Source organism: Podarcis vaucheri, assembly GCF_965113315.1.
Source record: "Podarcis vaucheri genome assembly, chromosome: 16".
NCBI lineage: Eukaryota > Metazoa > Chordata > Lepidosauria > Squamata > Lacertidae > Podarcis > Podarcis vaucheri.
The window spans coordinates 23,715,019-23,742,498 of record NC_138754.1 but is presented as its reverse complement, the minus strand read 5'-3'; the positions used below and the strand labels follow the sequence as shown (position 1 = coordinate 23,742,498).

Genomic DNA, 27,480 nt, shown 5'->3' with positions numbered 1-27,480 from the left:
GTAGGTTGCAAATATAACATCATTATGCAATAATAATAGCCCAGAACATGGTCTGAAGATACATGAGCTCACCATCTTGCTTGCTGGAGCTAGGTTGGTCTGGGCAGTAAGAAAAAAATTGACATGATGCAGGATTGAAAGCATGAAGTACTTTACACAATCCTGATGCGTAATTTAGGAATTCGCTAAGAATAGAAGTTGGAGATGATGGCCAACATCTATAGATTTCTTGAAAAGGGCATTGGGCCCACTATTCAGGTGGACATAGGAAGTTGCCTTGTATGGAGTTAAATCGCTGGCCCATTTAGCTTAGTATTGTCTACACTGACTGGCAGCAGCTCCCCAGGGTTTCAGGCAGGTGCCTTTTTCCAGCCCTACCTGGCCATATTGAGGACTGAACCCAAGACCTGCGTGAAAAGCAGCTGCTCTACCACTGAGCTATGACCCCTCTCCCAGAAGTAGTACCCCTCTGCACAACAGAGGCTAGAAGCAAAACACAAGTAGCCCCTCACTTTCACACCCTGCTTGTGGGCTTGCAAAAAAGCTGGTGGAAAACATGGTGGACTAGTTGGGAACTTGATCTTTGGTGCTGACAAATGTTCACAAGGAACTGCCTGCACAGCAAGGTCCATTGTGTCTGCATAAATATCTTTGTTGCATTCCCCTATAAATAACAATGCACAGCTGTTGCAGTTCTGTGTAATGGGTTGCTGGTTGTTACATGCTGATGCTCTCCATAAACTAGAATGGAAAAGTACTGTCCCTTGGGATAAAGGCATTGCACTATGAGCCTCTAAGAGGAAGAGTTGCCCCATTCTCCACCTCTTCAGGAAGGGATCATGCCTTTGTTTCGCTTCCGGTCTGCCATGGCACGCCGATTATGATTAGCCCTGGTCCCTTTGCTGGCTTCTTTCTTCCTGCGCTCCTGGACTGTCTCTCGGCTCTGGCCGTGTCCCTTGGCGCTGCCCAAAATGACACCTGAATTGTCCGGCTTGTGCCTGTGTAAGAGGAAGAAGAAAAGTTCCATTGCTAAGTTCCACCAAATAGGCACAACAAATCTCGCTGGTAGTGTAAGAAAAGGGAGGGGAGGGGAGGCAGTACAGGTCGACAGAAACTTAATGGGTCTGAGCACCAGAGGGTCACAGTAATCCTGAAATGCAAAATCTGTAGAAAAGACAGGGACAGCCGTCTCAGAAGTGATACTGCTCTATATGTCAAATGTGGCAGTGTCCAAGTAACGAAAAGTTTTAAAAATTCCGCCAGGGGAGCAGTGGGCCTCCAGAGGCTGCTGTACATCTCCCATCATCTCTGAGCATTGGTCATGCTGGGCAGATGGAAGCAGGAATTCAACATCCCCCAAGTTTCCCCTCCCAAGATTGCTGTGCTTGTTTATACATTGTACCCCATCTTTCCTTGAAGGAGTTTGAGGCAGCATCTGTGACTCTTCCCTTCCCCATTTTGTCCTCCCACTAACCCTGTGAGTTAGGTTGGGCTAAGAAATATCGACTGGCCCAAGGTCACAAGTGAAGTTCATGGCTGGCTGAGTGGGGATTTGAATGCAGGCCTCCCAAGTCCTCGTCCAACATTCTGACCACTAAAACTGCAAAGGCTCTCAGGTATACTTCTAAATATTAGTACCTCAAGGTAACAGAACACTAGAGATATACTATTCTCCATTCCACCAATCAGAATTCTGACATTGCCTCTTTTATTTCCTTCAGTCAGCTGAAGACAGGACAAAAGGAGTAAATCATGTGTTAGTGGAAGCCTTCAAGTGCTCTCACACTAACTGGGTAAATACACATTGGGGTCACAGTTATGATTTGTAGACATGATTGTGCCTTAGGATAGTTAGTCATGGAAGCAGCCCTTGATTTAATCATGCAGTGCACTCAGGACCCTCAACCAAGTGGTTCTGACCAGTGGTTTGTGACTGTGCTCACAAAGTTATCAAATTCAGCACATATGTGAATGGAAAGCCCTACATATTCACAGTTAGATTTCTAAAGGGGTGGTGGGCAGAATAAAAATGAGGGAATTGGTGAAAAGAAAATGGGAGGCAATGAGGTGGGTCACATCCTTGGCTGGAACATAAGAAGAGGCTGCTGCATCAGACCAATGGCCCATCTAATCCAGCATTCTGTTCTCTATAGAAAACCTACAAGCAGGATTCAAGCACAAGAGTACTCCCATCCACCACTGCGTGGTTTTCTTGAGAAGCATTACTGCTTCTCACAGTTAAAGGTGAACATAGCTATTGCAGTCAGTAGCCAATGACAGCCCTATCCTCTATAAATCCGTCCAATCCTCTTTTCAAGTCATCCAAGTTAGTGATTGCTGCCTCCTGTCGAAGTGAGTTCCATAGCTAAAAATGTGGTTTGTAAAGAATTAGGAGACTCAGGGTTAAAAAAATTAAAGAATTAGGAAGCTCAGGGTTAAAAAAAAGATGGGTGGGAAAGGGGGAATTGACAGTGAAAAAAAGACATTGAAATAAAATGCATTTAAATGTTAAATAAGTTAAAACTAATCAGGGAAGCAGCTGGAATGAGGTACAACAACAGTAATATAAATACCCCATCCAGCGGACTGGGTTGCCCCAGCCACTCTGGGCAGCTTCCAACAGATATCAAAGCATAATAAGACATCAAACATTAAAAACATCCCCATAAGATTAGTCATGGTCAGCTGACACTCCCACTTTAAAAACATCTGCTTGAGAAAGTCCTCCAACTCTTTGGAGTGGATTTAAGGGGATGCGGAGGACTAAAATGAGGAGGGGTAATCACCCAAAAGTTTCCCCTCCCCATTCATCTGATGGAAGCTTTCCTGTCAGCTGAGCAACTTCAGCTGGATACAGCACAGAGCAAGTCACTGGGCCTACATGGCTTGCAACCAAGAATTCTTGGAAGAACTCAAATGTGAATTTGCTGATCTTCTAACAAGAGTACGCAACCTTGTTCATGAAACTGGTTTTCTTAGCATTGAAAGGGATAGCCAACATAACACCCATTTTAATATTGCACAGAGGAATTCCAAGTCCCACGGATACGGCAGGGGCAGCTAGACCAGCTGTTTGTTGTGAAGGGTTGTTAGATACGGCCCTCTGTTTGAAGGGGTCCTCTATTTGAGGGCTGTCGGTCCACATGTGGTCGAAAGACCAGCAGCCACAGAAAGGGAGTTGCATCTTACCCTTTCCTGGCGAGGAAAGTCATCCGCCGGGCTTCAGCTCTCTCCCGCAGCACAGCTGGGTCCTGCACAAAGTGGTCCTGCTGCACATGAAGGAAAGAATGGAGCCCCAGTTCATTTCCAGTTCAAAATGCTGGTGGGCCCTCCAAGTGCTGTTGAACTAATGCTCCCATCATCCCTGATGGGCCAGGCTGGCTAAGGCTGATGGGAATCAGAGCCCAGAAGCATCTGCAGTGTGGATGAAGGGGAGGGACCCCACCTCCCTTATCTCCGCAGAAAAGGGGCTAGTCCTCAACAAGGCAGTATGCTCTTTGTTGTGGAGATGGATCTTTGGGGCCCTTTGCGCTTCCCCAATCTCCCCTCCCCTCCATCTTACTTACTTCCCTCCCTCCACTGTCTTCTCTGTGTTGAATTTTAGCCTGTAACCTCCTCAGGGCAGGGACCCATCTTCTTGCTGCTGCTCTGTACAGCCCCACAGACTGTGGTTATCATTACATCTCCATTGGCTGAAGTGTATCAGCTCCACTTAGCCACAGGGATCTCGGGAGGCCTCCCCGGCCTGTTCCAAAAGAGCCATCTCCCCAAAGAACAGCACTGCAAGGGTTTGCCTCACAGCCCCTTCCTCCCTCTTCAGAGCTGCCCTGCAACAATCACCTTTGCAGCCCCCTTTTCATCAGCTGCCGCCAACTCCTCTTCATTGTCATCTTCCTCGTCCTCTTCTTTCTGATCTTTTGGTCTCAGAACTTGAGGGATGGTAAATGGCCTAATGCAGGGAGAAATGAATGGATGAGACATTCCAAGGAGAGGGATTGCTTTTCAAAGCACTCTGGGAACTGTAGTTTTGGGAGGGGAAGAGTGGTCTCTCCTAACCCTTAAAAAAACTATAGCTCCCAGAATTCAGAAGCCATGACTGTTTAAAGTGGCATCACAGGGCTTTAGTTGCATGGTGTGAATGCGTCCTGACTGTGGAAAAGCTACACATGGGACGTAGCTGAGAATGGAGGGAAAGGTAGTGCCCTTCAAATCACACTTGCTGCACTACACAAATGATTATGGCAGGCTCCATTCAGAAAGGCCTCTAAACTCACCTCCTGCTGATCAGCTCGTCATCTGAGTCGGCGTCGTTTGCTCCCACCTGGTTGCCATCATAGGTGTCATCGTATTCATCCTCATACTCATCCAGGTAGGAAAGACCTGCTCCACTCTGCTCTGGGACCTCCTCCACTATCACAGAGTACTGGCTGTAGCGCTCCCTCTGCTCATTCACAAGGCGCTTGTCATTCACCAGACTTTTGGTTGAGGCTTTGTCACTCCTGGGAACGCAAGGAAAACCCAGCCAGTTCAGAACAAAGGCTGATCCGGTTTCCACACAGAAACCCAGAGGCAATGGCCACGGGTCAGTAGTGGAACATTTGCTTCAGAAGTTCCCAGATTCAATCTCCTGCATTTCCAAGGTAGGGATGATAGAGGCTCCTCTAAATCCTAGAACACCGCTAGCAGTCAGTGCACACAACTAGATGAACCAATGGCACGACTAGGCATTAGGGAGCTTCCTACATCTTAAGGAAAGGCTGTAGCTCACTGGCAGAGCATCGGCTTTGCATGGGAAAAGTCTCAGGTTCAATCCCCAGCATCTACAGGAGCACTGTCCCCTGCTCAAAAACCCAGAGAGCCACTGCCAGTCAAGTGTGGGCAATACTGAACTAGATGTACCAATGGCCTGGCTCCATATAAGACACACAGAATTCCTATTTAAATCAGCCTTTAATTTGGAACCATGCGAACTAGAATCTTACCTCATTGTAGGGAGGTATTTGCTGTTATGCAGTGGCAGAACACATGCTTTGCAGGCAAAAGGTCAAAGGTTCAATTCCTGGCATCTCCAGGTAGGGCTTAGGAAACAGCAGCTGCCAGTCAGTGTAGTAGACAATACTGAGTGAAATTGACCAACAGTCTGACTCAATATAAGGCAGCTCCCTCTGATGTTTAGCCATTTATATACTCCACAAATTGAACAATGTCTATATTATATAACCACATTGCCATTGTAATGTGGAAGCGCTGTAGCTCAGTGGTAGAACACCTGCTCTGAAGGAGGTCACAGGTTCACTCCCCAATGGCATCTCCAGGTAGGGTTGGGAAAGACTCTGTGTCTGAAACGCTACACTAGATGAACCGATGGGTCTGAATCAGTAGCCTCCTATGTGACCGCTCCTTATTCTTGAGCATGACACCTTCTCCTTCCCTTGTTTCTGGCCTATCCCATTTCCCTGGCTGGCTGGCTCCCCGCTCCCTTTGGACTGACACTTTGGTTTTGAGATCCCAGCCAAGCAAATGACATTTTGGACTTGTCCTTTCTACAGACATCTTCTGGTGATACTGCCTGGGGCTGTCGTGCCACACTGGGCCCTGATCCTGCAGATGCTAAGCCTGGAACTCCCACCAGCAACCTACACTTTTGATCAGTGCCACACCCCCTATGCTTCAGTAAGCCTTACCAAGGAACAATGTCAAAATCTGCTTCCTAACTGCCAAGCCAGCAATTTATTGTTATTACTTTGCTCCCGGGGATATACAAGGTATTCACGTCTGGGCTTTTCCGTGCAGCATTCTTCTCATACCATGGATAGAAGATCACGTCTCAGGAGCAAGTGCAACTGGAACAACCAGCTGCTTGAGGCATCCCAGTGTTGACTTAATGAAAGGCTTCCTTGCAAGCAAAGAAGCAGAGGGGAAGTCCCCTCCAGGGCTCCACCCTTGGCTTTCCTTACATCAGGAAACAGCTAGAGGGAGCTACAATTCCCAGAGCGGTTTGAAGATTGTAGTTCCAAGGAAGGGGATAGGGGTCTCTTCCTAACAACTCTCAAGACCCTTAACAAACTACAGCTCCCATAACTTTTGGAGGGAAGCCATGACCGTTTAAAGTGAGATCACAGTACTTTAAATGTATGGTGCAAATGTGGTCTTAATCTTAATCAGCAAAGTCATTTTTAAAAATTATCATAGTGCCTTGAGAGCAGCAGATGGGCAGACTGTGCTGTTTGGGACATATGGGAGTTGTAGTCCATAGTGCCTGGAGGCCACCAGACTGGTGAAGACTGATTCAGGTGGTATTCTGGCATTAGAACAATTGGGGGCAGGGATTAGAAAGGTAACAGGGGTTGTGAAAAGCAGCTGCCACCACGCCAAACAATGGCGAAAAACAGGTTTTGTTTTAAAAAATACTTGTTACAACAGCCAGCACTCATGATAACACTCCAGAAGTCAACCTCTGCTCTCTGAAAAATGGCCCTTTCCAGATTCCTTCCTACCCATGGTGGGAGGAGAGGGGAAGGGACAGAACCTTCCCGGGTCAATGATGTTAAAAGCTGGAGCACTATGAAAAAGGAACAATGCCCAACACTGATGGCTAGAAAAACAGATCCGCCAATCCCAACCCACAGAAATTACGCAGGGCAGGTACAGGAAAGCTTTGGCCCTCCAAATGTTGCTGAACCACAACTCCCATCATCCCCAGCTATTGGCCAAGCTTGCTAAGGCTAAGTGGAATTGTTTTCAGCAACACCTAGAGGGCCACTCCTGATGTAGGGTCTTTATCTTTACTGGTAATATTTCCTAACTTGAAAGCCATTGATCAGACACAGCCTGAAAGGGTTGTCCAGGCCCCAGGTAACTCACCTCTTGCCTTTCTGCACACGGGAGAGATCCAGAGAGTCCTGGCTGAAAACATCAAACTCATCGTTCTGGAAAACGTTGCATCGGGAAGTGAGAAGAGGTGTTGGGTCTGGCTTCACTGACCTGACAGGAAAAGATCAAACCCTTCAATTTACTTTATTTATTCTTGCTTTTATATCCCACTTTTCCTCCAAGAGCTCAAGGTGACATAGATGGTTCTCCCTCTCCCCGTTTTATCTGTACAACAACCCTGTAGGAGAGCTTAAGCTGAAAGAGCACATGGCCCATGGTCAGCCAATGAGCCTTAACATGGCTAAGTGGCTATCTGAACCCTGGGGACGCAGTTCTTAACTCAGCACTCTAACCACTACGCAACACTCTTTAGAAGCACAAACTTGAAAAAATCCTCACAAAACCAAGCAGCAGCCTGTGGCTCTGGAACTGCAATTCTAAGCCCACTAATCTGAGAGCTGCACCTCCCAAACTCAACAGGGCATGCTTTTGAGTAGACAAGCACAGCAGACATATGCTGTAGCTGATTTAAGGGGATTTCAATCAAGGTCAGTCACCAATACACTGATTATAAATATACATATTTACATATAATATATATGTTATTGGGTTATTGTTTTTATTTTATATACTGTGATCTTTTCTGTGAAATGCCCTGAGACCTCGGGGTATAGAGTGGTATTCAAACAAAAAAACAAACAAAGTTAAAATTAATAATACAAAATAGCACCACTGCCACTTTTTTATTCCTAGTCAAATGCCTGGTTTAAAATAATGCTTCTTTCCACAATAAGGTAAAAATCAGATTAAAAGCACCCTCAAAACTACTAACAAAGAAAAATGATGTGTGGATGGTCCAGGTTAAACCCGCCACTGATACACTATTATTGTGTCCGTAACATGCCAGCAAAACAAAAAACAGAACATGGCAGCCTGCAGGGGCTCCAAGTGGGTAAGAGAAGCAACTCCCCCATCCAGATCTACCTGGGCATTGCTCGGTCCAGCTTCTGCAAGGCTGCCACCAGCTTGTCCTCCAGAACATTGTTGATCACCTGCTCTACGTTGTAGTTGTACTCCTCCAAGCAGGCCAGGACAAAGCCTTCTCCAAGGTCAGGGAGCAGGTCCTTCACTTGGGAGATCAGGGAATCCAGCTCCACCCCAGAGACCTTGCACACAGGAGCCGCGGCTGCTCCAGCATACTAGACACATCAAAGGCAACAGGCAGTGTTACCCCAGAAGAGTCACAATGCTGAAAGTAGCTGGGTGTGCAGAACCATAGCTGGGGGCAGGGTGGGGGGTGGTTGTCATCAAGTTTTTGTACCAAATATGCATAAATCAAATTCAGCCGCCGTCCCTCACTTCCCCCCATTATCTAAATTCACTGCAGGCTCAAAGCAGTTTCCATATGAAAGAGGCAAACATGGAACAGAGGATGAATCTCTCAGGAGCAGCAGGGCCCATTTTGTTCAGAACACTCCTTACAATCAGCCCAGGGAGTGGCACAACCTGTAATCTTAGTCTCAGTACTGCCCTTGTAGAATTCAAGAGGGAGGTCAGATAATACTAAAATGAATTGATTCTGCCTACCAGTGGGCACCACCAGCCACCTCCCTCCCCCCACTTTCTACCTGATAATGGTCAGGAATGATCGGAGTCCAGCAGCATTTGGGGGTTCCCCATCCCAGATATGCAGGTTCCATGGCTAACATAGGTAGCTCCCCGACAACCTTGTTCCCCAGTTCACAGCAAGTCAAGGCTAGCAGCATGCCCTGAAGACTCACCTCTGTGTGGTTTTCCTCCCTGAGTGTCTCTAGCCCCTCTGTATTACTGGGCAGCACTGGGGCCATGGTTTCCGGCAGGGGCAGGTTGTGGGCTGTTTTTTTCCTCCTGTCCACTCCCTCCCAGGCACTGTCCACTCCTTGCAGGATGTAAGCTGTCCTGGTCTCATCTCTGCCCAAAAGCATTAAGGCACCACACACATAAATCTGATGCAAATCACACACAATGTAACTATAAGCCCTGGCATTCAGGGCAGATGTGCAGGGGTAGGTTGTGGATTTTCATGCATTCGGGGAAAGATAACCTGCACATTCTCAGAAGCACCCTTGTTCCTTATTGTTACAGATTCCAAGCCTGAATTGTGGTGAATGTCTGCATTCATTAAACCTTGAGGAGGAGCAATGTTTTGGAGGATGCAAGCCAGTCTTCCCCAACGTGGTGCCCTCCATAGGATTTGGACTACAACTCCCATCAGCCCCAGCCAGACAAGTGGAAGTCCAAAACATCTGGAGGGCATCAGGTTGGTGAAGGAAGTTCCCCAGAAATGCCAGCAGAAAAGGATACAGTGTTGAGGAGGCTTGCTGGAGGAGGCTCACATCATCTGCTACAGGAAAGAGCGCGTCATAATCACGGAGAAACCTGCAAATATAAACACTGCACAATTACTAGGGAGACCTTCCCAGCAAAAATGCCTGCCTTGTGAAATTTACATGCAAAATGGACTGCTGAACAGTTTCAATGGCTAGGGAGGTTTTTAAAAATGTAATGAGCCACCCATAACCTGGGTGAAAAAGATGTGTGTCTTTCAAGCCAGCTGCCCTACTGTACACACATGCATACACTTTCTCCAGCCCCACTAATGTTGCCGGACAAAGCAGGTTTGCAACACAGCTGTACTGACTGGGACTCATGGCTGCTGTAGGCCAGGCTGCATTGACAAAATATATTCCAGAGGTTGTAAAGGACCGCCAACACCCAGTCAGGACTCTCACCTCCTCTCCTGAAGCACTGAGGTGAAGATCTGCAGGAAGTCTTCTATGTAAGGCTGGATATTATCACAGCTGAAACAAGAGGGTAATGTTAACAACAACCAAGGAACCTGTATAGGCTCAGGTGCAGCTTGTTCATCCAAGGGGGCTGATCCTTGGAGCTGGGAGCAAGAGGTCCTGGGTTCAGTTCCCAGACAAGCCCATGTTCCTAGGAAAGGAAGCTAGAGCTCAGTGGCAGAGCACACCCTGTGCATTCAGGGCTCCCAAGTATAGTTCCTGACATCTCAAGGTTCAAGCGGCAGATGATTGGGAAAGATACTGCTCTGCTCCAAATCCTGGAGAGCTGTAGCTTAGTGGTAGAGCATCTCCTATGCATGCAGAAGGTTCCAGGTTCAATCCCCTCAATCCCCAGGTAGGCTATGAAAATAGCCCGGAAAGCCACTGCCAGTTAGTGAAGGCAATACTGAGCTGGATGGACCAATGGTCTGACTCAGTACACTGAAGGGCCGTTGCTCAGTGGTAGACCATCAGCTTTCCATGCAGAAAGTCCCAGGCTCAATCCCAGCACCATCAAGAAGCACTTGGAATGTCTCCTGTCTGAAACTCTGGACAGTTGCTGTCAGATGCGGAGCTAGATGGACCAATGGTTTGGCTTGACATAAGGCAGCTTCCTGTGACAGGGGAAGGGCCACAGCTGAGTGAGAGAGCATCTGCTTTGCATGCAGAAGCTCCTAGATTTGTTCCCCAACATCTGTAATCATTCTCTGACTCTGGGGTTTCTTTCCTGGTGTCATAGATATGAGTGTGTAAAGGCAACCCACTGCATGGAATCAATGAACGTAACAAGTACCTGCTTTCCAAAATAGGTTGAAGGCACAACTGGTTTATGATCATATGGAAAACTTCCACCATCTTCTTCCGAGAATGAGACAGCCTTTTCCACAAATCCGACAATAAGCTGATGGTGGGGAGGGGAGAGGGGAGAGAGAATTTCTGACACAGAAGCAAATGGAAGTTGTAGTGGTAGTTGTTATTACTATTATTTTATTCAACCTACTCTTCATTGCAAGGTTCCAAAGTGGGGTATATACGTTCAATAAAACACTAAAAAACATTAAAGCCATGATTAAGTACAAAGGCTAGATTTAACTAAGCAGTCCCGCTGGTGAAAGTCCAGGCTAGGACTTCTCCTAGCTCAATGGAGCTTCCCTCCCATGATGCAACCTGAAGTCCAAGAACATCTGAAATGGCAGCAGGATGGAGAAAGCTGCTCTAACCATTATACCTTACTGGCTCTCCTACATCTCGGAGGGGGGACGACCTCCAGCCCAATCAATTGCAGCAGGGAACAGAGATAACACAACTGAGCAGGATGAGTTACTGATGAGTAGGGGTTAAATCCTGCTCAGTTCAGCAGGATTCCATACAACCCCCTTCCTGAATTTAGCAGGAACCCACAGCTAAAACGGAGTGAGAGAGCCTTTGTTGTAGCTGCACTTTGCACCTGATGTCATTGTGATGTCAGGCAACTGTCAGGTGGGCAGCTGCCCAAAGCCGATCCTGATGAGGATCTGGCCCGTGGAGCATAAACGTTTTCCCACCACCTGCTCCTAAACGATGGTGGAACTTCAGGTATGCTGCAGGAGCAACCTGGGCAGATATATTGCAGGGCTTGTGCCTAGAGGGGACAACTGCACTTATTTCAGAGGGGAATGGTCACCTCCACAGGAAACATACCTGCTGTCCTCGCATTGCCTCTTCTTAATAGCAGCCTCCAGTTCAGGTACCACCAGCTCATAAAATGCAGCAAGCCTTTTTTGAAAAAAGTGAAACACACCTAATTGTGAATTAGATAGATAGATAGCTATATACAGAGACAGAGAGAAATCAAATCAAGGAAGGCTATGTGTACAACATTCTAATATTGATAATACAGAGGAAGCTGGGAGGGGGGTCATAGCTCTGTCTAGAGTAGGTATAGTCACATGGTGCCCCACAGATGCTATTTTAAATCTGGTACTGTTTGCCTTATTCAAAAAATGGTAAGCTGCTTTTTTTATTCAAAAAATGGTAAGCTGCTTTTTTTTAGTAAGCAACTCTAGGAAACACTTTTTAGCTTTCATACCATTTGGCATTAAGTACTACCACACAGCAGTTGCTGGTTCTATTATTCTTGATGAGCGATCGCCTTGGGATATTTATTGTATCTATCATTAACTGATCTGTTTCAATGCTTGTTTTATGATGACCTTAAAATAATATAACAGAATCAAACCGAGTTGTTAGATTGTCGTGTCACGTTTTGAAATGATTTAGTATTTGTTATTGTAATGATTTGTATCTTTTGTTTTGAAGCTGCTTTGAAAAGTGTCATGCAAATTTAAATAATGATAATGACAATAAATAAATATAGAGGGTGATGAAGAGGATGATAATAATGGATGCTCTCTCAGCTGTAACCTTTTCTGAGGCAGTGTTCTTCAACCTGGTGTGATCCCAGTGTAGTTGGACTACATCTCCCATCATCCCTGACCAAAGGCTAAACTGGCTGGGGATGATAAGAGTTGGAATCCAACAACACTTATCTAGTGGAATTGAAGCACGTGCACACACATGCGCGCGCACACACACACACACACACAAAGGCAGCCTACTAATATACCTGTAGCAGAAGTCATGCTTTTGGAATGTCTGGCAAGCCAAAGGAAAAACATCCAGAAAGGCCCAGAGGGTGATGCAAGTGTCACACAGGTACAGGACAATATCCTTCAGCTCCTAGGAGGAAAAGAAAGGAAGGCCTTTCATTTTAAAAAAATAAATCAGATTTTAAAGCACAATTTTATTTTTCTTTTAAAAGTAAGCTGCCAAACAAAGCAATTCCCTGCCCTAGATTCCTCCCCTCCCTGCCCCAGTCTCTGGGTTCACCTCCTCCTCAGAGTTGGCATAACATCGCACCTCAGAATCTGAGCCAGGGAGGTCCTAGAGTGGTCAGCTCCATTATTAGGCCCACCACAAGCGGTAGCATTAAAGGACAGCAAACCGACAATTCTTTACATCAGATTTTAATTTTAAGCCAGCTTTTTCCTGCCTGATGAGCTCATAACATTTTAGACCAACTCCCGCAAACATGGCCATGCTGTGGCTGACAGGAGCTGTCATCCAAAACATCTGGAGAACATTTAAGCACATAAAATTCCATGAAACTGAGTGATCAGGACAGCAAATGAGGGGCAGAGCTCTTCCTCAAGATTCTTTGGGGGAAGTCATGTCCTTTAAATATATGGTGTCTATGCAGCCCTGATCCACAAATTCCCAGCTGTCATTTAAAAACACACACATACACACACACACAAGCTTCTAGCATTTGCAGAACCAGATGAAACCAAATTTACAGGCAGTATATTCTCCTCATTTTTCATGAGAAACTAGCCTGCTTACCCCCCATCTCCCCAAATCAGTGTTTTCCTTTGTCCCCTAGAAAAATTATTGCAGATGCCCATGGTTCTGTTTATCAAAGAATACAAAGAAAGGAAGTGTTCAGTGAGATTTTAAAACCGAACACATAAAATATTAATACAGAAAAAAGTGTATCGCAAAGCACAGGAAAATTCATGTGATGAGGAAAAGCTGCCTCATCCAGTCACAGGACAGGGAAGGGAATGTGTTACTAGCAACCATGTGCAGAATGAGACATAATCTGTTGGGTGGGGAGAGAGAAAGTATCTGTGGTGAAGATTAAAGCTGAGGCCAGGTTTGGAGGAAGTACATTGGTCCCAGGAAATACCTGCCCCACCCCACCTGCAGAGGAATATCCCCAGGAGTCAATCGGATTCTTTCCTCCAACTTCTGTGGTGTGGATGAAGCCCCTTCACACTGCAAGCCACATGTATGAAGAATGCTGCTGAGTACCTAGAAGGCACAAAGGGTCCATAAGCGGAATACAACTGGGTGCATTTTGCCTTTTATTGATGGTCATCACCTGACCAATGTTATTGTTGTAGTTGTTTAGTTGTTATTACAAATAAATAAATAAATAAATAAAGTTATAATAATTTATATAATATAACAACAACAACAACTTAATGTATTTATATCCCACATTTATCCCAAGCTGGAATTCATGGCAGCTTCCAACATTTAAAAACATTATATAATACCAAGTAATTATATCAAACTAGTTACATACAATGATTAAAACACATCAGAACACATTTAGAACCAGCAATGAAAATCCAGTTTGCCCTGACAGCAGTCCAGAGATCAGCATAGACTGAATCTTAGTTATCAAAGGCCTGTCTGAACAGGAAGATTTTGGCCTGCTGGCGGAAGGATAACAAAGAAGCAGCCAGTCTTTCCCCTCTTGGGAAAGAGAGCAGCCACAGAAAAGGCTCTCTCTCGGTCACCAACAATTGTGCCTCTGGTGTTGATGGGACCAAAAGCAGGTGCTGAGCTAAGGATCATAGCACCTGGGCAGGTTCATATAGGATTTTTCAAGTCACCTGGGTCCAAGCCACATGGGACTTTATAGGTCTGCTCTCCAAGGAAAGAACTCCCTTCCTTATAAAGGGGGGCCAAGGAGCATTTTTCTTCAGCTTCCAGTTCACATTTCCTTCAGGCCAATTTTCTGGTGTGTGTGTGTGTGTGTGTGTGTGTGTGTGTGTGTGTGTGTGTGTCACACTGGATATACTGGCTGGGGGCTGATGGGAACTGGAGTCCAACAACATTTGTTTCCCCACAACTGTTACAAATGGGAACAGAGCTTCTCAAATAAGCCCAAGAAGAAGTACAACCTGAAGGACTGTAGGCACGGTTTCATCCAAGTCACTGAAATAGCTTGGCTGCTGAGTAAAGATGTTTTCTGAGGGGTAGGGTGGAGAGGGAGGAAGAAAGGAAGGAAAGAGAAAAAGATTGGTTTCAGGCAGGTTAAAATATCCAACACCACAAAAGGCTTCACACTTAATTAGGAGATCTCCATGCATCCTCTTCATGTTACACGTAACTCATATTGGCCTGGTTTGAATGTTGCATTAAGCCAAACTATGGTTTAGCACACCCCTCTCTATTTTCCACCCAGGCAAGGGAGAGGCATTATCAGAGTTCAAGGACACACTCTAGCCAGGCAAAAACACAGAGGGAGGGTATAAAGCAGGACCAGTGAATACCAAGGGTCAGACAGAAAGGCTTGGAGCGCCATATCTGGACCCCCGGTCCAAGGTTCCTCAGCCCTGCTTTAAAGCTTTAATGTCCCTTAGCAATGGGCCATTTTGGAACAGCCCCTCTTTAAAAACCATTGCAGCTGAATGCTGGTTTTCTGTTTCCTAGTAAAGAAATAATGGAGCCTGACTTGACCAAAGTGAAAGTAATATTAAACAGTAAATTAAGAAACAGACACCTTGCTCCCACAATTAGTAAAGCCAATTGGACTGAGGAAAGTGGCAAATTTGATTTAAATCCTGATTTTTAGAGGGCGCCGCCCCCCAACACTTCACACACACACATACACACACCCCATTCCCTCACTAACCAATCATCTTATGGAGCAGAGGACCGTTGCCTTTTCCAAAGAGCACACACAGATCCAGGATTTTGGGGATATCAAACAAGAAGTTATTGTAAAGGATCTCTCCAAAAACAGATGGCGTGATGAAGTGATCCTAAAAAGGGGTGGGGAGAGAAAGATATTGAAAGACGCTTATGGATAACTAGCAAAACGCCCTTTGTCAACATGACAGATATGAGGAGGAGGAGGAGTTTGGATTTGATATCCCGTTTTATCTCTACCCTAAGGAGTCTGTGAGGTGAGTGAGGCTGTGAGACTTCAGAGAGAAGTGTGCCCAAGGTCACCCAGCAGCTGCATGTGGAGGAGCGGGGACGTGAACCCAGTTCACCAGATTACGAGTCCACCGCTCTTAACCACTACACCACGCTGGCTCTCTACTGCAAGCGCCCTGAGGGGGTTGGGGAGGGATGATGCACATGTGTGTGTAATTGCCCTTCATGCTGTGATGTAAAAGTTTAAGAGGACAAAGGACAAGCCAGTCTTTATAGTCAGCAGGAAGAGCACAAGCCCTTGATTTAGGGGCTGGCCTGGAGAGATCTAAAAGTGCTCTGGATTTTGCTGCCTTTACAGAGCATCCTTTCAGCAGGGTATATTTAGGGCTAAAAGGCTCTACAGAGTAGCTTTTAAGTACGCATAGGCATTCAGAATTTAGATGATACCACATGCCTCCAAAGAACCTCCAGGGCAGCTCACAGCATGACAAAAACATAGCACCATGATCAATGAGCACAGATTAAAATTCATCTCCCTAAATCAACAGAACTGACATCTTAAAGCCATAAACACGGTAAAACAGGATAAAATCGCACAAAGCAGCCACCCACCCCTCCGTAACTCCAAACATCCACATAATATACCTAAGGACAGTGACAGGGCAGGACCTATGAACATTTCCCAGGGTTTTATTTTCACAGCATTGTTACCACTACTGAGAAGGATATATTCCTTGGCTACATCAATCCGACCAGGCATCTGCAAGTTTCAGCTGAGCTTTGGAGGCACTGAGAAGGAGGTCTACAGCTTTTCAAGTGCCTCTGAAGCCCAACACAAGACAAGGGATACCTATTGCTTGACTGCCAGAAACTAGTTGAAAAACCCATCAGTGGAGGGGGCGCAATTAGTTGAAAAACCCATCAGTGGAGGGGGTGTATGGTCCTGAATCTAACTTCAGAAAAGTGGAAGGGTTCACAGCAAAGAGGCTCTTCCAATGACCTTAGTGAACAAAGAGGGTAATATGTGAGAAGTACACCGCTGATGCCACCTGGTTGTTGCGAGAAGTGATTAACAGGTGGCATTTCAGATGTTAATGGACTACAAATCCCATCACCCCCAGCCAGCATGGCCAATGGTCAGAGATGGGGGTTGTATTCCAGCAACATCTAGATAGCCACACGTTAGACACCTGTGCTTTTAAAAGTTAAGAACAGTGGCTTGTTTCCAATGTTAGCGCTACTCAGAGTAGACCCACTAAAATCAATCAACATGGCTCACTTAGGTCCATTAATTTCAGTTGGTCTACTCTAAGCATTGGATACAATCCATCTAAAAAAGGAAAAGAAAGAGGGAGCCCATGGTGTTCTTGCAGAGAGAACCAATAGGAACAGCCAATTTTGCCTTATTTCTTACAGGATGTATTGAAGTTACTTCTATGAAAATTAACTTGAAAAGAGTTGAGGTAATTAAGGGTATGGAACCTCAGACATGGAGGCTTCCCTATCTGGCCCTCAGAAACCCCCCAGGCCACACCTCCTCTCCCCAGGCCACACCCCTCAGTGGCCTTGCTTTGCACCATGAGTGTTTTTGCCTGGCATGACCATGTACTGAAACATCAAGCTTCTTGCTCTCCTGGATACAGGATGGGGGGGGTGTCAAAACCAGCCTACTATGAAACCTTAAGATTGATTTCATTGCTCCACCTGCTTTTGCCACTGGCCCTGCCTGCCACTGGCATGTGGCCCTCAGAAGGTTGCCCAGAAAGAAATGCGACCCTGGAGACGATAAAGGTTTTCTGCCTCTGAAATAAATAACCTCCATGGAACTACATCTCTTTGAAGGTTCCAACTAATTGAACCTCCCTGGTGGCAGGACAATTTATGTACATGGAAGCCCCCAGAGGAAACAGCTGACAGAATATTGGATCAGGACCTAGGTTCAAACTGGGCTCCTCTTTGGCTGAAAAGGCACCACACATGTTATTTGTGAAGGTGAAAGGAAAGAAGAAAATGTTCTTTCCCACCTCGGCCTTCAGGACAGAATGGGCTATATACCTAAACAAATACATTAACATTTCCCGAAAACCATTTGAATATATTGGAGCGTAACTGTGCTTCTATTCATTAATGCCTAGGGAATGCCACACACACACACACACACACACACACACTGTATATATATATATATATATATATATATATATATATATATATATATATATATATATGCAGGTTTTGGTGTCTTCGGGTGTCTTCCCGTGTAAGAGTCGGGGTGTCTGTGCGACGTTTCGACGAGGTCTCACTCGTCATCTTCAGGCTGGTGCTTTCGGCTTCTTGTTACTGGAACAGAGCCTCTGTTCCAGTAACAAGAAGCCGAAAGCACCAGCCTGAAGATGACGAGTGAGACCTCGTCGAAACGTCGCACAGACACCCCGACTCTTACACGGGAAGACACCCGAAGACACCAAAACCTGCATTCCTGTACCCGTGAAAATCTACGAAAGCAAATATATATATATATATATATATATATATATATATATATATATATATCTCCAGGTAGAGGCTATGAAGGGAAAGCCATTAGGAAAGACAAACAGAAACCTGCTATTTTTCCACACACAAAAACATGTACACGCATCTCAAAAGCAGGCTGAGTAAAGAAATTATTTACTTTGGACTCCTTGTGAGTGGACATGCGGAGGAAGGTTAGGAAAACATTCCGATGGAGGCGTCTCTGGAGGTCATTCACCTCTGGAGGCAAGTCCGCCACTGTGTCAAACTTGCGAGGGGCGTGGCGCAGGTACGAATCCAGGCATTTCTGGAGCGTTTCATCAAATATCACCTGCCACAAGGAAACAAGAGGCCTCATGGGAAAAAGAAATCTGGCCGTCTAGCAGGACAGCAGATCACCGCAGGAACTTATGTCAGTCTATTGCACGTTGAATCAACAAGTGAGCAAAACATTTTAAGATGAAGGCTGCACCAAAGAAGCAAAGATTCTAGGACACTTGGGGGGGGGGGGCAGGACATTTTCAAAGTTTCATTACACCACACATTTATCTTGAGTGTAATGCAGAGGCCTGGCCTCACCCCCTTTACAGGTTTTATTATACTCATTTACAGAGTCAAACATGCTTCATAAATAGGACCACTGACCATTTTAATTGCTTTTTAACTGGCTGGTTAAGCCTCCTGATTCACGTATCAAAATCTCAAGCTATGCCTTTTTGAGGTATTGAAGGAAGCATTAAGATAACTTACAATTTAATAAATAAAAGAATCTGGTAAATAAAATGTCACAGCTTGAATAAAATATGATCCTGAATACTATCTTTTTACTTTGTATTCAGTAACACCAGAGACTCAAGGTACTCCTAAAAAAACCCCACAAAAGGTGTGCCCATAACTCTCAGCCTCAACTATCAAAACTGCATTTGTTACATTTTTTCCCCTTACTTCTAGCAGCAGAAATGGAGAAGCCCACCCCTCAATTCCTGTTGGACTACAAACTCCCATCATCCCTGCCTGCCTGCAATGCTGGGGTTGATGGCAGTTGAAATCCAACAGGACCTGGATGGCCAAAGGCTCCTCACCGCTCCCCTACGAGCTCCTTACTGATGCTTCTACAGCAGGTGCTAGAGTGCTCAGGTAGGGCTTTAAGAGTTGTGAGCACAGGTGGAGAACCTGAGGGCTAGGGATGAAATACAACCCCTAGGACTCTCTCTAGTACACAACCCTTCCCTGCCCCCTCCTTGACTGCTTTCACTTGACTAATATGTGTCCTTGAACACAGTTTATGTCTCTCATTTGCCTGGATTGAGACATGTGTGTACGACTGGGGGTGCAGAAACGCCTGACTTCTTCGTGACTGGAACTTGGCCTACTGCAGAAAGGAACGATTCATACCTTTTGTCTCACCCGCTTTTGCCTCTGGCCCCACCTATCCCTAGCACATGGCCCCCAGAAGGTCACCCAGGAGGGAAATGCAGCCTCCAGCATGAAAAAAAGGTTCGCCACCCCAGTGTAGAAGGAGGACTTATACTTTCATCGTCACCACCAACACATCTACACATGCTTCTTTCTTCCTTTACAAAAGAAATTATACCTGGCACCAGAATTTGTCATGAGGCAGAGTCAAAAGCCACTCCAGGTCATCTGCAACAAACTTGGCTCTCTCCCAGAACTCCTCCAGCAGGGCACGGTCGCCTCTGGCTTTCGGTGGGGGCTTATACAGCACAAAAGACCGCTCTGTTTTCTTTTCAGGATGCTGCAGAGAGGGGGAGGAATGCCACGGGATGTCAACAGGTCAAAGACTAAACAGAAGTCCTCGGTGTTGGCTTTCTGAGCTATCTCAAGAACCTGGACACACCAGGGATAATTCTCCTATTTGTCAGAAACTTGGCCTGTGGTTTAGCAGGAATCCAGCCCCTCATTTGTTGCTGCCTTTGGCTTGCTGACTGCTCCCGTTTCTCTTTCATCGCAAGGGGTCTGCTGAGTGGCGGTTTGGGAAGAACTCCTTGTTTTGCAAATGACACTTTTAGAATCCTGCAGAAGTCACAACAGACGCTGCCTGGCTCCTGTTAAGATAAGAGCTGGCACCTTCCTCGTGCTCCTGTGTTTTCAAAACTAAAATAGCAGAAGCTGGACGGAGAGCACTCTTTGGATGTGTTGAGAATATGCCAGGATCCTGTACTAACAGCCACAACATAGTATGAAAATGGAAAACCCGTATTCCAGGGGTGACCAGTGTCTATTGGGATTGGTAGGGCAGAAGGCATGGGATCAATCAGTAGATGGAGCCAAACCAATGAGAGGCAGAGCCAACCAATTCTAGTTTTGTCTCCATCCTCCTGCTCCCTACTGAGCTCCATGAGGGCAACACTGAGACTAAGGAGGAAGAAGCTGACAGGCAGTAAGTGAGAAAGCAGGCAGGTGGAGGCAGACATGTTAGAGTGCCCTATTTGCCCTAATGGAGTAGTCTCTATTGTGACTGCACAGGTGACAGCTTTTCAAGGGAGCTGGAAGGGGGAATTGTGGATTCAGTGCTACTCACAGGAAAAGCACATAACCATTTATTTTGCTCCATGTGGTTTAGGTTTTGCTTTAGTTTTTCCATTTTTTATTTTTAGTGTCCTACTGTGGTTTTTGATGAAACTGGTTTTGCAGCTAGAGAGCTCGCTGGGACAAGTTTGAGAAAACCTTCCTGGTGTAACAGAGGGAGGAAAAAATCAGAAGCCAGAGAGGAGGCCAAATGAGATTTCTGGTGGGTAGGGGTGGGGCTGTGGTGCCCTAAACAGCAACTGGCTTTTCCCCATAATGAAGAGAAGGATAAATTATGCAAAATAGAAACAATGACAGAATGCATTAGACAAAACAAATCCTGCATATTTGCATAATTTACACAGCTTGCTAATTTCAGCTATTTTTAGGGCAGTTTCTGTTTTTAGTGCAGGAAACCTACAGTTCAGTGGACAGATGCCAGATCACTAGGTTTCCAGTTATAACCAAGAATGCCAGGCAATAAGAGGAAGGGAATTCTCTATTTTGTTATTGCACTTGATTTGCTTTTGGACCAATTGTCTTTTTGGAACAGTAAAACGGTAGAGCAACTGTTTTACATGCAGAAAGCCCCGGGTTTGATCCTCAGAGTTTCCAGGTATTGCTAAGAAAGTGCCCTGTCTGAAACCTTCAGGAGCATAGGACCAATAGCATAGAAACCTGCAACCAGCCAGTGTAGACCCAGAGAGGGAAACATGTGGCCCTCTAGATGTTGCTGGGTGCAGCTTCTACCATCCCTGACTATTGGACATGCTGCCTGGGGGATAATGGAAGCTGGAGTCCAACATGCTCAGGAAGGTTCCTCACCCCAAGTTAAAGGAGTCATATACTGCATTTTCACTCCTTAGCTAATTTTATTAACAAAAATAAGAAGAGAATGGGTCAGGCTTCTGAGCTACAAAAAATAAAATAAAAGCACCCCGCTTACCAGGGCGGGTAAAGTTTTCATCTTCCCAGTCAGTGAATCTTTCTCTGTAAACTGGAGCTCATCCAGTGGCAGTGCTGGCATGCTGCCGTGTTATCTCTGCCTTTAAAACATAAGCACATAGACACAGGTTGCATCAGGAACTGTTTCAAGAATGCACAACCAGCAACAAGCAAGACAGGTTGCTCCTAGTACAACAGCCACACCTAGAGACATCAGCTATGTTTTTTACACAAACAGAGAAGCTGATGTGCAACTCAGAAGGAAAAGTATTTGTGGGCTTCCTGCATGAGGCCCAGAGAGCTAAGCATAATTTAGAGATATTGGTCATCGCTTTATGAATAGGCACCAGGGAGCGAGGGAATTTTAAGGCGTACAAAGCAATACAAATATCCTAAAGGCAACAGAAACAGAGATGGGGACAGGTGTTATTGGACTCCAACACCTGTCAATCCCAGCCAGCATAGTAAACCATCAGAAATGAAGGGAGTTGTAATCCAGCAGGATCTGGAATCTATTCTGTACAGTGGGCTACGTTTCTGACTAGCTCTCTCTTTTTTTTCCCCCAATGCATAATCATGACAAAAATTACAAACATTGAATTCAAAATAATACTATACAAACAAAAAAGAACGGAACATACAAAAAAACACACCAGAAAAAAGGCAAAGGAAACAAAACAACACTAAACAAAAATGAAAAAACAATCTACAGAAAAAAGCCATATCATTACGTACATATACACATATTGACTTCCTTTGTTCTAAGACCTCAGAAATTTTACTCTTACTATATTGTTGTGTCTGGTTAGATTACATCCATCTTTGTACTTTTTTTAAAAAAAAACCACCATCTTCCCCCCTTTAACCCTGTAAAGCATCATTCATTACATACCAATATACTTACTCCAGAACAATGTTTTTTCATATACTCTTTAGCACAACCCCATTCTCTTAATAATTTCTGATCCGATTGTCCCCTTATGAATGCTGTGAGTCTTGCCAGATTTATGTATTCACAAAATTTAATTTGCCAATCTTTCATTGATGGAATTTTTCTCCCTTTCCAGTTTTTTGCTATAAGATCCTGGCAGCTGTTGTTGCATAAAGGAATACTTTCCTTTGATTGTCAGGGATATCATTTGTAATTAAACCTAAAAGGAATGCCTCCGGTTTTTTACTGAAAGATATTTTAAACATCTTTTTGAGTTCATCATAAATTTCGTTCCAGAATTGTTTGATAGGTCGGCATTCCCACCACATGTGAAACATTGTTCCTATTTCTTTTTTACATCTCCAACAGGTATTCGATTTTAATTTGTAAATTTTAGCCAGTTTTACCAGAGTTAAGTACCATTGGTACGCCATTTTCATAAAATTTTCTCTTATTGTATAACATGCCGTGAATTTAATATCATATTTCCATAATTTTTCCCATTGGTCCAGCCGAATTACATATCCTATATCACATGCCCATTTGATCATAACTTCTTTTACTTCTTCATCCTTTAATTCCCATTCTAATAATAAATTATACATTTTGGATATATTCTTTTTTGAATTTTGTAATAACAATTTTGTAATTTTGATTCTTCTTTTTCAAATCCTATTATTTTATCCTGATTAAATATATGTGCAATTTGGTGATATTGTAACCATGTAGTACAGTATTGGGTCACCTCTTCATATGGTCTGTTTTAATTGGCCCTGTTCTTCCCTTAGGAGCTGCTGGTATGTCGCCATTCTTCCTATAGTATTTTTCTTTTTAACCGATATAACTTCTAACGGGGAGACCCTGACTAGCTCTCTTGTGGACTTCTGAGCAGCCACTGCCTCAGGCTGATACTCTGTGGTCTAGCTAAATGGTTAGAGCTTGTGCCTTGCATGCAGAAGGTCCCAGGTCTGGTCCCCAGCATCTCCATGCAGAGCTTGGAGAGACCTGTCTGAAATCATGAAGAGCCACTGCCAGTCAGTGAAGGCAATACTGAAATGGATGGATCAATGGTCTGGCTCAGTATACAAAGCGTTCCTATACTGTCATCTAGCCAAGCTTGTTTCCTCTTACTAGCTTTATTGGGGTTCTCTGGAATGCAGTTGGGAGATAACCATAAGAGCTTATGGTATATTTCTAAGATGCTTGAGCTGTTAATCAGAGGTGGAACAGGTGAGTATATATTATCAGGTCTATATATCACACTTGATCTCTTCACTCTATGCAGATTTGATGTCATTTCAAAACACAACAGGAGGAGGTGAGTAGTACATGTGAAAAGGATCTAGGGTCTTAGTAGACAACAAACATAACATGAGTCAACACTGTGATGCAGCAGAGGAGAGTAAAGAGTAAGAACCAAAACAGCATGACTCTCTTTTTTAATGCTTCCCTGAAAGGAGGGAAGATTAACTCTAATTTATATATACCCCCCCTCTCAAGGAGCTTAAGGCAGTGTACTCCTCCCAGTTTTATATCACAACAACCTTGTGTGGGAGGTTAAGCTGGGAAGGAGTCGGTTGCGGTGAGGTGGTTAGGGTGTTGGACTAGGACCTGGGAGGCCAGGGTTCAAATCCCCACTTGACCAGGAAGTTGACTGGGTGACCTTGGGCCAGTCCCTACCTCTCAGCATAACCTACCTCACAGTGTTGCTGAGAGGATAAAATGGAGAATGGGGAATGGGGTGGAGTGGGAATCCAAGTATGCCACCCTGAGCTCTTTGGAGGAAAGCAGGGATATAAAATATAATGATATTTTTAAAATAATATAAAAATAATCAAATTATTGATTTAATCAAATCAATAATTTAATTTTTTATATAAAAAAAACAAGATTATGTCAGCCAGTGACAAAGTCAATGCTGAAGGTGGGAATTGAGCCATCACTGCCGCCCAGCCTAACTTACAAGAGAATGGGGGGTGGAGGGAGGGAGGGAGGGAGGCAAGGTCACAGCTTTGAGCTTCTTCAAGGAAGGGTGGGATGCAAAACAGAATAATAAATGTAAATAAATATTAATATTAATACTGTAAATGTGTGTGTGTGTATAAAATGAAGTCACCCAATTGCTGAAGGGGGAAATCTGGCCACTTCCTCTCAACCGGAGCTATCTCACGGGGTGGCTGAGAGGAACGATTGGAGGAGAACCAGGTAAATCGCCTTGAGCATTGCCTTAATAAAACACAACTAATTTAAAAAAAAAAATGTAAATAAGCAAAGTCACCAAGCACCAACATCACTGTTGAACGAGCGTTTCCACCCCCATCATTCAGCCTGGACACAGAGGTCCAGCTCCAAGGGCCTTCTGGCAGTTCCCTCACTGTGAGAAGTGAAGTTGCAGGGAACCAGGCAGTAGGCCTTCTTGGTAGTAGCGCCCGCCATGTGGAATGCCCTTCCATCAGATATCAAGAAAATAAACAACTATTTGACTTTTAGAAGACATCTGAAGGCAGCCCTGTTTAGGGAAGTTTCATTGCTTTTTTATTATTTTTATTACAGTGGTACCGCGGGCTACATACGCTTCAGGTTACAGACTCTGCTAACCCAGAAATAGTACCTCGGGTTAAGAACTTTGCTTCAGGATGAGAACAGAAATCGTGCTCCGGCGGCGTGGCAGCAGCAGGAGGCCCCTTAGCTAAAGTGGTGCTTCTGGTTAAGAACTGTTTCAGGTTAAGAACAGACCTCCAGAACGAATTAAGTTCTTAACCCGAGGTACCACTGTATTAATATTCTGTTGGGAGCCGCCAAGAGTGGCTGGGGAAACCCAGTCAGATGGGCTAGGTATAAGTAGTTATTGTAATTATTATTATTATTATTATTATTATTATTATTATTATTATTATGCTGAAAGGGGTTTTCGAACCCACTCCAGCCCCTCTGCCTAACCTCTCTCACAAGGTGGTTGAGAGGATAGGGAGGAGGGAGAGCTACCTTGAACTCCTTGGAGGGAGGAAGGAAGGCAAGGGTTTAACAAAACATAACTTTAAAATAATGTAAATGGTGAACTTTAAATATACGGTCATCCGGTGACGACATCATACCTGGAAGGGGGGATTCGAACTCGGGGCTCCACGCTGCCCAGCCACCCACTAACGAACCCCGCGAGTCACGACGTCACTGGCCACCAACCCCCCCCACACACACACACCAGCTGCCACGCCGCCCGTGTAACGTCATAACGGCCATTCCTCCGGCTCTCGCGCGCGCCTGCCCCGCCCCCTTCGGTTCATTCCCCTCCTTCCCTCAGAGCGCCCCGCAGTCAACCACTGACCCGAGGCCCGGACGCCCTCCAGCTTCCCCAGCCGCTTTCGTTTCTTTTCGACAAGGCTCAAATAATAGTCTCCCACCCGGTTTTCCCTGCCGGCCTAGTCCTTCCGGGGTCGAAGAAGCGCTTCCGGTTCGCAGGAAGGTCCGCCGAGATAATAAACGTAGCAGTTGTTATCGTCATATTACGCTCCTCTGCAGGAGAGAAGCTTAGGTTCTGTTTTCAGTTTTTGCGGGTGATAAAGGGTTGGATCAGGATTAAGTGTAGACCCTTTGAAACCAGAGTTAATTAAGTTCACTTCAACAGTTTTCAGTATGGGTGACATACATTTTTTTCCCTAATAATTTTTAAATTATATCTTTGAATTGTTGAAAGAAAGAACTTAACAGAAGAGAAAACAAGTTGCATATAACAACATTATTGAAATGGTACAGTTGCAATGGAATCCTATGTAAATAAGCAGATACTTCTATATGTTTGGGAGTAAGGATGTATATATATAAACAGTTTACCGGTCTGCTAACCAAATGGTGGTTCAAATGATAACACTGTCTCCTGTGTTTTGTCATTATGTGTGCCTTAATACAAAAGAAGAGTAATATTGAAGAGCAGGAAACCTTGCTGACTATGGTTTATACTGCATTTTAGCATAAGCTGTAGGAACCATCTGACCTTGTGCCTCTTAGTTTGTAAATGAGATTAAATCAAACCATGTTGCAGGGTGGGGGGGATGGAAACCTGACTTTTTTTAAACTAAAGCCACTATAATTTGTCGGAAATTTCTCAAGTAGGACTATCTGCTAGACCTTGGAGTACCAATAATACCTTGCTGTCATGGATACATGGTTTTTCCTCTCCCCATTTTATCCTCAGAATAACCCTGTGAGGTAGATTAGGCTGAGAGACAGTGGCTGGTCCAAGGTCACCCAGTGAGTTTCACTGTGACCGTGTAGGGATTTGAACCCTGGTGTCCCAGGTCCTAGTCCAAAACTATAATTGAGAGGAAGTGTACAGTGCCTTGAGCTCCCAAACTTAAATTGTCAGAGTTCAATTCTATGCAGGTTTACTCAGAAGTAACCCCCTGCTGTGTCCAGTGGAGTTTGCACCCTAGCCAATTTGTTTAGGATTGCAACCTAAAACTGTTTTGAAAGTTATTCTCTCACAACAGGGAAGGAACCAGGGGAACTATCATTCTGTGGAGTGAAGGCCCTGAGAATGTTCAGGGCCTTCAGCAGTTGACAATTCTCAATATTTATGGCAGGATCAGGCAGTTTGTAGCCTATGGGCCACATGTGGCCCATGGCCTAATTTAATGGGGGTGTCAAGGAGAAGGAAGAGTGAGGGGATAGGGGGTGGCAGAAAGAAAAAGAGAGAGAGAGAGAGAGAGAGAGAGAGAGAGAGAGAGAAGGGGTATTAGAAAGAGAGTGGGTGCTGGCTGAGACAGATAAAAATAACCTGTTGGATCAGGCCAATAGCCCATCTAGTCTAGAATCCAGTTCTCACAGTAGCCAACCAGATGCCTGTGTGAAACCCACAAGCAAAATTTGAGCACAAAAGCATTCATCCGTGCCCCAGAAGTTATGAAGAGAAGCTTTAAGAATAATAATGGCAAAGGCGTGTCACCACTGGGCTCATGTTCCAATGCAACGCATCAGAAATAAAACATAAAAAAGGAATGACACCTTGTCATATAAAAGGATAGGGAACTGACCTGATTCTCAGAGAACAAGATAAAAGGCACTAAGCACGTCCCAATCAAGAATCTTTACATAGGGAAATATTCTGCACCTCTTGGGTATCTCTCCCACTGTTTGAGGAGATTACCCCAG

The 27,480-nt window shown here is 44.9% G+C and overlaps 1 protein-coding gene across 4 annotated transcripts; it reads right to left on the bottom strand.

The window, feature by feature from the left end:
* Positions 1–631: 631 nt before the first annotated feature.
* ASCC2 (activating signal cointegrator 1 complex subunit 2) lies at positions 632–25,794 on the bottom strand. 4 transcript variants are annotated; one of them, XM_082203144.1, is made up of 19 exons: positions 25,658–25,794; positions 21,403–21,502; positions 19,522–19,683; positions 18,088–18,258; positions 15,166–15,295; positions 14,432–14,499; positions 13,440–13,550; positions 12,304–12,416; positions 11,379–11,453; positions 10,492–10,599; positions 9,645–9,713; positions 9,217–9,291; positions 8,655–8,823; positions 7,858–8,072; positions 6,865–6,984; positions 4,275–4,499; positions 3,841–3,949; positions 3,190–3,269; positions 632–998 (listed from the first exon to the last, which is right to left on the bottom strand). In XM_082203144.1, exons 2-19 carry the CDS (start codon positions 21,481–21,483, stop codon positions 827–829), a joined length of 2,253 nt encoding a protein of 750 aa, XP_082059270.1. In that variant the 5' UTR covers positions 21,484–21,502; positions 25,658–25,794; the 3' UTR covers positions 632–826. The 4 variants fall into 4 exon arrangements, with proteins under 4 accessions (XP_082059270.1, XP_082059273.1, XP_082059272.1 ...); XM_082203147.1 differs by having other exon boundaries at positions 3,190–3,266; XM_082203146.1 differs by lacking the exon at positions 25,658–25,794 and adding an exon at positions 25,428–25,553.
* Positions 25,795–27,480: the final 1,686 nt, after the last annotated feature.